Genomic DNA, 14,820 nt, shown 5'->3' with positions numbered 1-14,820 from the left:
GTGAAACTTCTTCTTCTTCGCGCTGCCTCAGTGGTCACCTCCATCAGCTACCTCGCTCGCTTGCCGTCGATCGGAGCAGCGGGAGGGTGCTAGGGCATCGCCGCAGCCGTTGAGGCCTTGCCGCCGGCCTTTGATGCTGGCGCGGTCTGGAGTAAGGTTTTTTTGTCCCAACCTCTTCCTTGGCACGCGTGGTGGTGGAAGGGTTGATTCCGGTGACGCTGAGCCAGCGGGGTCGCAAAGTCAGCTTCCGTTTTCATTCCGCCTGGCATAGAAGGCAACGGCGGTGGTGACGACATGGTTTGGCGGTGGTGGCGAGAAGAGATGGCGCCTCGGGCGGGACGGGGAGCAGCCAAAAATTATCCTAAAAAGTGGTGTCGGTCAAGTATATTTGAGAAAGTTAGGCTCCCTTTTGGGATAACTCATTAACATTTTGCTCCTCTAAACCTCCTAAACCTAGCATACCACGCAGATGACAAACTTTATTAACTTTCTGATGCGTTTCATACAAAACACCAACTTGCTTGTAATTGAATCTGCCCACACGGATTCAAGTCCTACACTTGCGCAGATGATCATATTTTCTTGAATTTATTGCACGCTTTCCATCACTATTCTTTCAACAGTATGGTGTGCCCCTCAAATATGACGTGTACAAGGCGACTTTGCAATATAAAGATCTGTGTCAGTTTCTTGAAGGTGTTCATATGGATATGGTGTGCGTGTTGTTTGTTTCTAAAAAGAAATAAAAATAACACTGACATAAGCACGCAAAATAAAATGAGAACAGAGAAGGCGCCGCGCCCAAATTGACGTTTAATGCTCGCATCCGCATTTGGTCGAGGATGCGATGGATACCTTTTTTTTTACGAAATACCACGGACCGAACCAAGGACGCGACGCTGGATCGTCGATCAAAAACTGATCGGACGATCGGCAGTCGCCGCAGCGCGTTCACACCACACCCTATTCGTTTCCCACGCCACACCACTCCTCCCCGTTCCTCTTCTTCCTTCCCCACTCCCGCCGCTCGTTTCAAACCCTCCTCGCGACCCCAGCCGCGATGGCCGCCGCTATCGCCGGCGACGCCGAAACCGACCTGACCCTGGCCGTCTCGGGTGACCTCGATGACAACGGTTTCCCCGCGTCACCCCCCACCGCAGCCACCAGCAGCAGCTTCGCCGACGACTTCTACCGCAGCGGCATCGACTGGTCCTCCCTGCAAGCCCCTCCTTCTCATCGGAGGAGGCCAGCCGCTGGAACAACAGAGACAGTTTGCGGACCGTTGGTTCAGAAGAATCTCTTCCAGGCGTGGGGGATCGAGAAGCCAGCCGCTGGAATGGCGCAGAAAGTTTGCGGCCCGCCGGTTCAGAAGAACCTCTTCCAGGCGTGGGGAATCCAGAAGCCGCCGCGGGAAGAGGCGGCGCAGGGGCCCCCTGTTGGGGCTCGGGCCTCCTCCTCCTCTCCTTCTCCTTCTGGTGCTTGGCCCGGTAGGAAGCGGCGCTGGGGAGGCTCGGACGAGAACGGGGCGTCCAGGAAGCCCGTCGCTTGCCCCTTCTACAAGGAGATTCCCGGTAATTCTGGCACTCACGGTTGGGATTATGGCCGCGTATTTGCGTCACTAAGATCCATTGATGAGCTGCTGTAGTGATTTAATTAGTTTACTGCTACCATATTGAAAACTAACCATGCTTGATGTCACTGATTTGTTCTTTTCATGCATCTTTAAATTGGATCTAGGTACGCCGTTCACGGTGGACACATTTCGGTATGGAGCAGTTGAGGGGTGCTCTGCTTATTTTCTCAGCCATTTCCATTATGATCATTACGGTGGGTTAACCAAGAACTGGTGTCATGGTCCTATCTATTGTACTGCACTCACTGCACGCCTGGTGAAGATGTTACTGTCAATTGACTCTGCGTAAGGCTTCATTTTTCGGAGTGTTTGATGATGACCTCCCCTATTCTCTACCACCAACAACAGCAGCAGTAGTACCAACTACTGAGTGGCAAATTGATGTTTGCAGGTATGTTTGTCCCTTGGAGCTTGATACTGAGTATGTCATCAACGGAATGAAGGTTACCTTCTTGGAGGCCAATCATTGCCCTGGTGCAGCCCTAATTCACTTTTGTCTTAGTGATGGCAAGACCTATCTCCACACTGGGGATTTTAGAGCATCAAAATCAATGCAATTGCACCCACTCCTCCAAACTGGCTGCATAAGTTTGCTTTATCTGGATACAACATATTGCAATCCAAAATACAAGTCAGCTCACAACCTTGAAATTAAGCATTTCCTCTATAATGTTTACTTTGCTAACCTGATAGCTGTTTCAGATTTCCACCACAGGAGGATGTTATTGATTTTGTTGTCAGGACAGCTCAAAGGTATCTAAAGAAGCAACCAAAAACACTTATTGTTGTTGGGGCATATAGCATCGGGAAAGAGAATGTCTATCTAGCAATTTCTCAAGCTTTAGAGGTACTATATAGCTGGGATTTCACTATTTATTGCTGTCTTTCTTGCCAAGTAGTACTCCTTCCGTCCGGAAATACTTGTCATCAAAATGGATAAAAGGGGATGTATCTAGATGTATTTTAGTTCTAGATACATCTCCATTTATCCATTTTGATGACAAGTATTTTCGGACGGAGGGAGTATTTCCTAATGCTGTGCTGTCTGAAATGGCCATGAGCGTCTTTTAGTTCTCAGATACTCCCTCCATTTACTTATACAAGGCCACTATGGAATATACATTTTGCATCTATATAAGGCCACCAATAGTAATCGAGGCAAAAATTTATGATATTTCCTCGGACTAGTAACCTGTTCAAAACTTGCATGCATGCATGCAGTCATAATGACACTCAGGTCTTCCTCCACTCAGTTTTCTTGCATGCATGTGGTGTATTAATGATCCTAGTAAACGAAAAGAAAAGCTAACTTGCAAAGCATGTATTAAATTTTATCCTGGTACCTGTAATATGAGATTGTGGCCTTGTATATAAAAATTGAGGGAGTAAGACATTTTTGTATATTCTTTAAAGGTCCCTATATACACTGATGCATCACGAAGGCGGATTCTTCATTCATTTGGCTGGCCAGACTTGTCCAAAAGGATAAGTTCATGCAATCAAAGTTCACCACTTCATGTTCTGCCCCTTGCATCACTGCAACATGAGGTTGGAAATGAATATCTGATTAAATTAAATTTTGTGGCTTACTGGCTTTATCTAGTAACATCTCTCACCAGAAAGTAGCTTTTAATAGAACTTGAAGAAGTACTTGGAGACTCTTGACCAAAGATTTCTAGCTGTGCTGGCTTTTCGACCTACAGGTTAATGATCTTTAGGAGATAAATTCTGTATTCCATAATTTGTGATTGCATAATTCTAGTTCTCTTTCCTAATCTTTTATCAGGTTGGACTTTTTCTGAGGCAGCTGGAAAGGAGCTTGACTTAATTAAACCTAGCTCTAGAGGCAGAGTTACAATCTATGGTAGGATTTGTTAGAGCTGATAATGTATTTTCCGTCCGTGTTTGCTTTATTAATGTGAAGGTAGGTAACCACCAAATTCATTTTCAGAAATTAAACCAAATCTTATGCACCCTATGTCAGGCCGTCCTACATGGATTATGTGTTTTGTTGAACTTTAAAATGAACCATCCTTTTAAACCAGAAGCTGAACCGTATAAAAAGCATATGTGGTTCAAATTCAGATTTTTAACTGTAATATGATGATTAACCTCATTCTTATCCAATCCGTGTCAGGCGTACATGTTCAGCATTTCCAAACTGGCATACATTTTCCGCTCCTTTATGAGTTCTGTTAAAGTAATTTCTTCTCCTTCTAGGTGTACCTTATAGCGAGCACTCAAGTTTCAGCGAGCTTAGGGACTTTTTGAAGGTAAATCCCCAAACTGTTGTTACATTGTTAGTCTTTGCTGCGATGTTTTCTAACTATAGGATAATATTTTTCTGGTTAGTTTCTGAGACCTCAAAAGGTAATTCCCACTGTTAATGTTGGTAATGCGGCAAACCGAGATAAAATGCAAGCTTATTTCCGGGAATGGCTCAAGGGCACGTGATGGATGGAGGCATGAAGCGTGATCAGTTATGTAAGCCTCATATGTGGAATTTTCAGTGTGGTGTCTGTTGTACGCCTTCCAACATTTAACAGTCTAATAATGCTTTGTATCTTCGTGAATTTTTCTGTGGAGAATATTTTCTACTCCCTCCGTCCTAAAATAAGTGTCTCAAGTTTAGTATAACTTTGTACTAACGTTAGTACAAAGTTGACACTTATTTTGGACAGAGGGAGTATATACTTTAACAGATGCCTTATTTATGTCCCAGCGGCACCGTGATGGTACATGAAGATCAACCAAAACCTTTAGAGGATTATGCCTTTTTATTCTTTTCTGTGCTGAAAAGATATGTTTGAAGAGGTGCCATTTCTCTCCACATTTTGTAAACGCATGCATTTTTTTTTGCAAGGAAACACTAAAGCTTGTCTTGATGCATTGATAGAAATAGAAGTTTTTTTTTGTACAAGCCTAAGAATAGGGATCACAACCCCAGCAGATGATGCTACACCTGACACCCCTGAGCACTAAGCTCTGCCAGTAGTGACACCTGAAGCCCTGGTACTGGCCCACAAACTGTCGTCTGCCTGTATTGTGTCGCAACAGCTTTGTGAGTGACATTGAGCCTCTCTGTTGAAGATGGCAGCGTTTTGTTGCTTCCGGATCCAGTATGCTGTGAGCATTGTCATTTGAGGCATGTATTTTACTGAAGCAGATAAAAATGTATTCGACTGAAGGATAACATTTGAGAGGCAACTCTGTTTTTTGTTGCTCACATGTCGCTTGTCATTGAAGTCATAACATTCCAGACTCTGGTTATTAATTATTTGTTCAATCAAATACATGTTGTGCACTCTCTATTCCAGCATCCACAATTATAATTTTGCACTGAACTTTATTCTTATTGAATGCAATACCAGATTTCTGTAAAGCCACACTGGCCGTGTCAGTTTTGTTTCAGCTCAGTTTTCAGAATTTCATGAAATCATCTTCTAGCCATAATTTGACTTAAATAGTAAAGGTTTATATTGTAGTACATGTTATTGAAGGAACTTCAGTCGATAACATAAGCTGAAACTATTTGTTGTAAGTAAACTATTGTGCTTATGAATCCCAAATGGGTCTATAGATTCATGAGACTACTGATGGTAGGAGTAGATATCTTGCTCAGATTTCTGCTGCTCATTTGAATAGCTTAATGCCATTTCCCCATTGTAGGTGTCATCGTGCATCTCGGCATTACCATGGCCTCCTAAACCTAGAAAGTCTTGCGTTAGTCCCACATCTCTAACCCCAAAAATGGTCTCATGCGCATTTTGCTGCATATGATCCTCATCAACCATGCTAGAGCTTCTATTTTCTGCCCCCATTGAAAATGGCGGTAGCCCGATCCAAGGCACTGCATTAGGAGGTCTCATGCAGCTACCAGTCCATGGCGAGTTCATGTAGGAGCTGTTGTCTTCAGCAGTCTTCTTTCTATCACTATTGGCTATCGGTGTCCCTAGGATGCCAGAAGATATTCCAATGTGACCTTTGGTGGTGAAATAGTTCGGGAAACCTTTCAGAAGCAATGGCGTGGTAGGATCTTCACTGGTCTTTGCTCCCATCTCTGCTGCTTTCTGTAGCAGGGCTGTGGCTGACATGTATGGAGAGCTCATGGACATGTAAGTAGAGCTTGGTTCACTCCCATCTGCTAGAGTGCCAGAATCGTGTGGTAATATCATCTGGTTGGAGAACAATGAAGTGGACCTTCGGATGAAAGTATAAGGTGATAAAGACCCCAGATGGTCGTCTGAACTCTGGTCATTACCAGAGAAGTTTCCGGCTGCATCAGTTGGGGAAGAGTCTGCACCAGGTATCGTGTGCGGAAAGATGCTCTGCTGTTGGCCATGCAAACTTCCCACCATGGCAGCAAGGCTTTGGTTGATTCTGGAGTTATCTTCAGTTAGTGCATCACAGAAGGCTCGGTGTGTGATGAAGCTGTCCTTTCTGTAACAATATCGTAACGGAAAGAAATGTTAGTTTGTAAATATCGGCATTTCAGATGGTTACACTTGTGATTGTTCACTCATGTGGTGTAGATTGCCTGGAGAAGGCAGGGAAATGTTTTTCTACTAGGATTTCCAGGTTATTGTGTTTGAAATTCACTCTGAAACAAGAACAACTTGGCAAAATATCATGTAACACTTGGAAACAAAGATATTCTTTGACAAAACTAAAAAAATGTGGCAAGGATATTCAGGTGAAACGGATGGTGGATCTAAGCACGCTAGGTAGCATGCATGGCAGAAAATAAACTATATATGATTCAATCCTATGTTGCACCAAGTGTGGGAAATTGATGCTGGCTTGTTTTGTTTTTGTAATTGAATTTCTAGCCTGTGAACACACGGTTCTTTTAGGTCAAAGGATTTTTGAAAGAATTTCATAGGATTCTAATCCACATGAAATTTTCCTTTAGGTTCATCTGATCGAAAGGAATGAATCCTCCCAAATTCCTATGGATTGCTTTTGTACACTACATTTCCATAGGATTCCTAGCAAGAGGTTAGATTGCATGGAAAATTCCTTTGAGTCTATGACAACTATGGTATCCACTCAAATCTCTAGAAAATTAGTGTTTTCCAAATGGTGAAACCAAATAACCCTAATACTAAATCCCCTGTGCTTTTGATTTCTGTAGGATTTGAAATGCCATGACATCCTATTCCTATGATTTTCCTATTCCCTTGCTTTTTGAATACTGCAAACCAAAGAGGCCCTCAGGGGTATTGAATATCACATTTGGAGCTGTCATAATCAACAATTAATCCAGCTGAAATATCTATTTGTTGAAATACCAGACAACTCCAGGATTTAAGAGCCTGTTGTGCATTATAGTTCTTGATTGATGAGAAAAATACCTTGAGAATATTGTTCCGCAATCACAGCGGTACTCCTTGGTGCCACATATCTTCGTGTGTGCTCTCCAGTCCGATTGGACTGCATATTTCTTAGAGCATCTTTCACACTTCCATTTCTTCTCGCCATGCTTCCGTGAGTAGTGCTTCTTTATCCCTGTTAGATCACCCAAAGCACGGGTTGCATCATGGTGAGGGCAGGTGGCTTCAGGGCAAATATACACCTTCTTCTTAGCGTCGGTGCCACTTGTCTGCTTGAGCTTCCATGGTAAGTTGTGACACCTCCTGTGGAGTTGAAGGTTTTGGTCTCTCTGGAAACCCTTATGGCAGACTTCACATATATATCTGTTTGTTGCCAATAATGTCTTGGGTGAGAATGCAACTACTTCTGCATCTGGATCTGCACAATGAACAAGATGAACAGATGGGTGATGTTAACAGATTGTTGCTCCCGTCCGCATCCTACTTTCATCCGTCATTTCACTCAACAACAAACTGTTTGAATGCTATGTGTTTGATTAATTGCTGCATGGCTTAGAGCTATTTATTACCCGTGAAATAAATTAATTAGCCCTGGGGTGAATCATGACAGGATTGGACTGTAAAAACAATAGTTCAGCAGTGAAAATAGGTTGTTTACAAGTGATTGTTCAGACTCACTAATATCATAATCTGTCTTTATACGTACGTTTCTAATCAACTTGATATTATGACAGCATTCTATCATCTTTATATGAGAACCACTCCATGTTGGCAGAGTTAAAGTTTATACTTGGATTATGCCTGGATCCATCTTTCGTGCCATCATGTTTTTGCCTTTGTGGTAGTTGAAAGCATGGGTTGAACTCATAAACACTGAAATAATATATGCTACAACTGTTACCTTACCTGGTTGGCCAGGATGACCTCGTCTCTTTTTCCCTGCATGGATGATGGGGTCGCTTTTGCTCAGTGCTGCTTCACAGAGTGCCAGCTTCTGTTGCTGCTGGAAGTTGAATAGAGACTCTTCCTCAGATGTCTGAGACATTGTTTGGTAGCTCAGTTTCTGGTGTTGGGAATGTACTCGAAGAGAGGAGAGCGCTGATTTAAGCATGAGGGAATGGAATAGGAGAGGTCAATTTCTTTTCTGTCAACATCGGTAACTGTAGCTTCACCATTATTTGCCATTAAACAGCCAAATATATATTTTGTTTCCTCGATTATTTTATATTATTGTTATCTCGTTGATTGATCTAATAGTTTTTGAGACCACTGGAACATCTGGAGGGTCATATTAACATTAGGAAGATATTAACTTTCATGTCACTTTTTTACAGGTTAGAAGCTGTACACATTATAAATACCGACAAGAGAGGATCAAGCGCATCAGGCACCTTACTCTGGGAGGGTATAAACTTACTAGCCTGTCATTGTCGACGTGAATTCTGTGACGTGTATGTATATTATATCTAGGAGACAATGTCACAATCAAACGAAGGAACTGATGGAGGATCAAGAGTAGATTATGCTTAAAAGTGCAGGCATGAGACGGCGGAAGGGTAATGACAATGGAGAGATCCGCTAGATGTGACAAACGCTGGCCACATTTTTTAGTCGTTGTCCTTCGTATGAACCCTGTGTCCTGATACAATTGGTTTTACTTAACTACCTGGCACAATGTTTCAGTAATAAGGAAGAAAATTGATGGTTATGGGGTTGGATATTGCTGTGTAGCTCATCTAGGATTCGCCACAAACCACTAAGAGTCACATTTCGTTGGTTTTACAAGGCCAATTACTTGCATTTGTGTTAACTGAGTTACAAAAATATCATTTTCATTAAAAAAAACGTGCTTGAAATCTTTCCTTTCCTTTCCTTTTCCTATTTAGATGTATCTCCTGTCGAACATAAAGATCACTAGTGTAGCATACTTTGTGGATATGTTCAGAAGCTCCGGAATTCGTGCTGTCCGGGCGCTTGTTGGAATGGAAACGTATGTTTGAACTTGGAGCTTGTTGGAATGGAAATGTATGTTTAAACTCGGCATGCGATGATTCCAGAGAACCGAAAGCTGGGGGCATTTTGGTCGCGTGGTGGAGCTTTCTGATGGGCGGTTTCCCCGAGAGAGCACCGAGAGCGACACCCCGATCTCTTTGGCTCCTTGTGTGCGAGCCTGCAGCCAGGGCTGAACCAAGAACAGGTAACAGGTACTCCAACAGTATTCACCAAACGGCCATGCTCAAATGTCCGGATGTGTCCATGGACAGCGGACACCGGCCGTCCAACTTTGTATCCAAAATTTCATATTTATTCGCCCCTTATCCAATGAAGAGAGAAGAGATAGAGGCAAAAAAAAAAGGATTTCTAGTAGGGTTTGAGGCTGCGTTACCGCTGTCCGTGGACAGTCCAGACCCCTCTAGAGCTGTGCACTGTGCTTGATTTGTGGATAATCTAGGGGGATTCCGGAAGTTCGGACAATTAAGTAATAGCGTTGGAGACCTAAAAGTGTCCGGACTATTTGGTCCCTACATATAGGGAAGATTTGATGAGCCGTGTTGGAGATGCATTTAGTAGGCCAAAATCACTGTCTCTCTCTCAAAATTGTGTCTGATCAGAAAGATTAATCACGTCTTTTACTCATCGAAAACAAGAGACCATATCAATTTTCAAGCTCCATGGCTTAAGTTCTCTCCCGTTATGAAAGAACTAGTTTTTTTTTTTTTTTTTGCGAAGAAGAACTAGATTTTGTTACCTAGAAGAAAGAAAGAAAAGGTTAAAATCAGCTAGCACAGCTTGTGCTGCACCCCTGAAACCTCATGTAACTGAACATTGTTGCACTATCACATTTGCTATAGCTAGCTTAAAATCTCACAGTGTGTAAGATCGGTTTGGGGTCTTTAGACGGACGCATGTGCATGTTACTTACTCATATTCACACTCTATTTCTTTTCTAGGGGATGGAGAGAGAGGAGAAGAAAAATATTTTCTATTCCTTGTAGCTTGGTTTTAGTGCTATTACCCATTTTTTTGAAGTTTAAGACCTTCCTCTGAAATATTTGCAACAGGGTCTTAAGGTTATTTCATTGCTTAAGACCTATATGTTTCACACACTGAAGACACCCTAATTTGTTGAACAATAAACAACACTAATCTGGTCTTTAATAGTTTTTTGTTGAACACCTCATGGTTGATGTATTATCACATAAAAAGAAGAAGACCGCACATCAGCTACAACGCCCTCGCTAGCCTAGCAGTTCGATTATTACAAGTTTAGTTAGCTGGTGTTCATCCATGCAACCATTCGACCTGATAAAATCCAAGACTAACTGCCTCTAAACATGTTTGGGGTGCATTTAGCCAAAACTTACCCTCCCAACTTTGTGACCTAGCATGATTGGTTTACCACCAATATTTAGCTAGCCAAATGTTGGCATTGCCAAATTTTAGCAATACCAATACTTGCCAAATATTGAGAACTTTATGTGAGATAGGCAAGATAACCAGGTAACCAACCAATTAGTAGCCAATATTTGGCACAATGCCAAACATTGGCATTGCCAATTTTTGTCACCAAACCAATTATGCTCGAAATTGGTCTATCTTTGGTTGGTTGCTATTTTTTTGGCATGCCAATGGCTGAATGGTCATTATTGTTTATGTTTTTTTATCAATGCTGACCAACTAATGGGCAAGAAAATAGTTAGTCAATTTTGACTAGCAATTTGTCCCTCCGTTCCATTACATAAGGTGTATTTGTTTTTTAATAAAATTTCAGAATTTAACGTGCATTTCTTCTAATTCCTCATAATTCCCTTGTTAGCCCTACAGAAAAAAGGAAAGTATATCCTCCTGATTGTCTGTATCTTTTCTTGTAGGAGAAGAAGGACATTATCTTTGTGTTGATTGCATGTATCTCTTACTTTTCAGGACTAACCAATTTACTTGCCACTAACGAACAAATTTGTCAAGGGTAATTTCGTCCTAACTTGTCTATAATATGTGCCTTGGTTACCGTGCCAAAAATAATACACCTTACATAAAGGAACGGAGGGAGTATTTGTTAGGGAAAGTTTAGGCTAACCATACATATCCTTCCTCTTATGCAGTGTTTCCCTTCAGAATGAATCATATTACAAATGGTGTTTACACCTGGAGGCTTGTTGTTGAACACCACATCATTCCTATGGCACTATGTGCAAATGATAGGTTTATCGCTATCACTAGGTCGCGCCTTTGGTTGACAGGGGCGTGAAAAGAAGGCCACCAACATCAAGGCACCAAAATTGATCTCTATATTTTGATGAGGAATCCATTCCTGCCTATTCCAAGAGTTTACTCCATACACGTTTCGCCATGCCGTCGAGTAGTAGATGGGAGATGGTATTTGGTCCTTGGCAGCATAGCTGAATCCATCGTCATTTAAGCCGATCATCAACCATCCAATATCAATCTTGGACTGGCGGCCATGCAAATATTGCTTAGAACAACATTGCATAACCCAACTAGAATAGAGTAGATTCTTCGTCATGGAATGCTGATGTAGACACAACATCAAAATTTGCCCTGGATTAATGTGGCACATGGATCTTGAATTCATCCCAAGGCCTCCACGGTTCAACCCCCTTGAAGCAGACAATAGCGTGAGGTAGGGCCAAATTCATTAGCTTTAGACTGGAAAAAGCAAGTCCACCTAGCATCTAAGGGCCACATGGCTTCCCAGGCCACTAGAGAGTACCCTTTGTGCCTTATGTATTTTTCTGAATTGTTCCTTCATGTGCTCGCTCCTGCTCTGTAGAATTTCACCATCTGATTGAGCCACCCTAGTATTTAGCTGTTATTAGTGGTCTTTGCTACTACGATGGCGATGATTTTGGGTTAGGGACCAATTGTTCAATATCCCCATACATCAACCTTGATGGTTTAAATCTCCATCAAGATCCATGAAGAATGATTTTGGATTCTTCACCATGGACACCGTCAACTCCTTCCTCAACGTTGTCATCATGCTCTCCTCAACCATGTATGAGAAATCCACTATAGGCACATGGGATGGATGAGAATTGGATGGGATTTATTATGTAGTAATAGACTTCGGATTGGCGGGGGAATGATCCCTAGTGTAATGATTGTTCGAGAATTGATGTTCTTATGACTTTGCTATGCCCAATGCTTATTACTAGGGCCCGATTAGTATGATTTAAGATCTGAACTATTATGTATTTTATGTCTATTTATTCATGATTGCACATGCAAGTCATATGCACATGTTATATAGTTTTGATCCGAAGACCCCGAGGGTGACAGACTGGGGTATCAAAGGGAATGATTGTAATTTGAGGATAACATGTATTCATAGAGTGCTAATGCATTGTTCAGGTTAACCCACAAGGTCACCTTAGAAACCCTTAGTTTTCTCATGGATTCTGAAGCAAGGGGGTTGGACTGTAGATGAGATGCAAGTTCTTTCTAAACACATCTCTCAATATATGGAATACACGCCTACAATAATTCTAGACATGAGCTAGTGTGACCCATGTGAATTGTCTATTATGTTTAGAAATCACCCACGTAACATCCTAATATCCATCCCTATACCTATGTTTAATACTATTGTCGCTCTCTTTAAAGTCACTTGTACTTAGCAACTGTGGGTATTTTTGCTGTTGTGATAGTACTTTGCCACATACACCACTCCATTCACCATTTTACTATTGTTACTAATAATTCTTGAAAGCAAGCATTTGTTTCAGGTGTGGTTGAATTGACAATTCAGTTGCTAAAGCTTATAGATATTCGTTCGCTCCTCTTGTGTCCAATCAATAATTTGGGTTGTAATACTTCCTTCGAAAACTATTGCGATCCCCTAAACTTGTGATTTATCAAGCCCATTGTTTGGATCCAGGGGAGAATAACTCTATTTTAAGTCTATCTAACATTCATTTGCATGCGGCTAGGTCATGGAATTGATCAAACCCTTTCCGGGGTCTCGCCCCTCCACTTACATACACGTCCTAGATGAGCTAAACACTTGAGGACCATTAGGACCCCATGCCTGTTTCCACTCAGATCCAATCCAGGTTGGTTCCTACCCCTTAAGTGAGTGAACCTATAGGTTCACATACATATGGACACGACCCAACTCAATAGTTGGTAGCGGCTCCTAGAAGAATGTGCCCAGGGGCGGTGCTAGCTATCTAGCAAGCCTTGGCGGCTGCCATACCTAAAAATAAATAGACCTACTAGTTTTTGTTAACTAGTGTACATATTTTGTAAGAGGTTTAACTAGTATTAGTATGTGTACATCCTAATTAGAATCAGTATGAGTCTGTATGTTGGGCCTGAGTGATTGCTGACTTGCTGGTGAACAGATGCATCAGCGAGTGGGCTTGTGAGTCGTTACACACCACATATTGAATCAAAACACGAATCTACGATCTAGTTGACTATCTCATTCGTTTGCCGGTTACAAAATCCTGCAATGTGGAAATCCATGACGAATTCCTTTTTTTGAAAAACTAGGTCCTCCTTTATTCAATTAGCAGAGTAGTATCATTTACAACGAAGGGAACCACCTCATCCGGAGGAGAATCCACCCAGATACTAGGGGAAGAGTACTTAGCTACCTTAGCTAGTTTATGAGCGACCCGATTGCTCTCCCTATTACAATGATCATACACAATGTGATTAAAATCTAATGACATATAATAATAGTCATAAAAAATGGCACCAACAACTGAGCTAGAGGACAATCTTTCAAGGATGAAATCACTTCCACATTATCTGACATCACTTCTATTTTGCTGCACTCCTCTTAGTTAGATTCAACCCAAACCTGACTACAATTGCTTCAGTTGAAAATGGATCATAACAAAAGTTTAACTATTCATTTGCTGCCGCAACAAATTTCCCCTTGTGATCACGGAGGACAACACTAACCATTCCTTCCAAGAGATCATAATCAAAGCCGACATGCATGTTAAGCTTCATGTAGCCTGCTCTTGGTCTTGTCCAGGTTGCAGATCGCACCTTTGCCTTAGGTTTACAAGTGAACGCAAAGTTTGCTGCAAGACCCCTCATAGCTAACTGAATTTAGGCATCATTTTGGGTCTGATCTCCATGGGTAAGCTTTCTTCGCTGAAACCATAAGTACCACGCAGTAGTAGCAATAGTTTCTCTAAGATTTTGTAGGCCAAGGATATGCACATCCGGATCTCAAAGGCAAAGAAGATGCTTCGGAACCACTTCTCTTGAGCGGTCAACTTGGCATGCTTTCTCCAAAACATCATAGATTCCCAGTAGTCTCCAAACTTCCACTACCTTCGTGCATTGGAATATCATATGCATGTTATTATCGGGACCTTGAATGCATGCCAGACAATGGGGTATAACTTGCATATGTTTCGCTCCCAAGATAGCACAACATGTTATAGCACTATGAAGAGCTCTCCAAATAAATATTTTAATCTTATCAAGGCATTGCAATCTCCAAACCGAGTCCCATGTATCCCTAGGGGTAGATGAAGTATTACTCTCCTGGATTTTGTGACCAAATAGACTCTCCTACTCCCCGTGATAGGCAGACGACACCTAGAAAATTCACTTTCTTGACGGATTCCAGGCCAAGAAGTATGTCACGATGAATTCCTTTTTCTTTTTAGGGGAAATCCATGTGAATTCCGATTATGCACGAAGGCGACATCTGGCAAGGCACGAACGGCAGCATCCAATGATGAGTAGAGAGCGGCGGCTGGCAAACACTCAATTGGGCCAAGTGACGACGCAAGGGTGACTTGTCACAAAATGACGCAGAAGAAGGAGAGCAAGTAAATAAGGAGAGTTAGTCTAGAATTGAAATTG

General features: G+C 42.0%; 2 protein-coding genes across 2 annotated transcripts; one reads left to right on the top strand and one right to left on the bottom strand.

The window, feature by feature from the left end:
* The first annotated feature begins 984 nt into the window (after positions 1-984).
* Positions 985-4,206, top strand: LOC123045357 (DNA cross-link repair protein SNM1). The gene is made up of 9 exons (XM_044468386.1): positions 985-1,571; positions 1,738-1,918; positions 2,025-2,264; positions 2,336-2,480; positions 3,047-3,181; positions 3,270-3,336; positions 3,420-3,497; positions 3,854-3,906; positions 3,986-4,206. Exons 1-9 carry the CDS (start codon positions 1,061-1,063, stop codon positions 4,085-4,087), a joined length of 1,512 nt encoding a protein of 503 aa, XP_044324321.1. The 5' UTR covers positions 985-1,060; the 3' UTR covers positions 4,088-4,206.
* A 1,017-nt stretch (positions 4,207-5,223) lies between these two features.
* On the bottom strand, positions 5,224-8,077 carry LOC123045359 (zinc finger protein GAI-ASSOCIATED FACTOR 1). Its single transcript, XM_044468388.1, has 3 exons — positions 7,873-8,077; positions 6,988-7,384; positions 5,224-6,073 (listed from the first exon to the last, which is right to left on the bottom strand). Exons 1-3 carry the CDS (start codon positions 8,075-8,077, stop codon positions 5,224-5,226), a joined length of 1,452 nt encoding a protein of 483 aa, XP_044324323.1.
* Between the last annotated feature and the right edge of the window lie 6,743 nt (positions 8,078-14,820).

This window comes from Triticum aestivum, chromosome 2B (assembly GCF_018294505.1).
Source record: "Triticum aestivum cultivar Chinese Spring chromosome 2B, IWGSC CS RefSeq v2.1, whole genome shotgun sequence".
Taxonomy (NCBI): Eukaryota; Viridiplantae; Streptophyta; class Magnoliopsida; order Poales; family Poaceae; genus Triticum; species Triticum aestivum.
This window is presented reverse-complemented; position numbering and strand designations above follow the sequence as displayed.

What these genes read in the sequence shown, in the direction of transcription:
- LOC123045359 (XM_044468388.1), bottom strand. Translation starts at nt 8,077, where the DNA reads ATGCTTAAATCAGCGCTCTCCTCTCTTCGAGTACATTCCCAACACCAG. An exon ending in AGGTCATCCTGGCCAACCAG is followed by an intron (nt 7,385 to 7,872) that starts GTAAGGTAACAG and finishes TTCATTGTGCAG; the next exon opens with ATCCAGATGCAGAAGTAGTT. An exon ending in TGCGGAACAATATTCTCAAG is followed by an intron (nt 6,074 to 6,987) that starts GTATTTTTCTCA and finishes ATATTGTTACAG; the next exon opens with AAAGGACAGCTTCATCACAC.
- LOC123045357 (XM_044468386.1), top strand. Translation starts at nt 1,061, where the DNA reads ATGGCCGCCGCTATCGCCGGCGACGCCGAAACCGACCTGACCCTGGCC. An exon ending in TATTGCAATCCAAAATACAA is followed by an intron (nt 2,265 to 2,335) that starts GTCAGCTCACAA and finishes TAGCTGTTTCAG; the next exon opens with ATTTCCACCACAGGAGGATG. An exon ending in AGGCAGAGTTACAATCTATG is followed by an intron (nt 3,498 to 3,853) that starts GTAGGATTTGTT and finishes TTCTCCTTCTAG; the next exon opens with GTGTACCTTATAGCGAGCAC.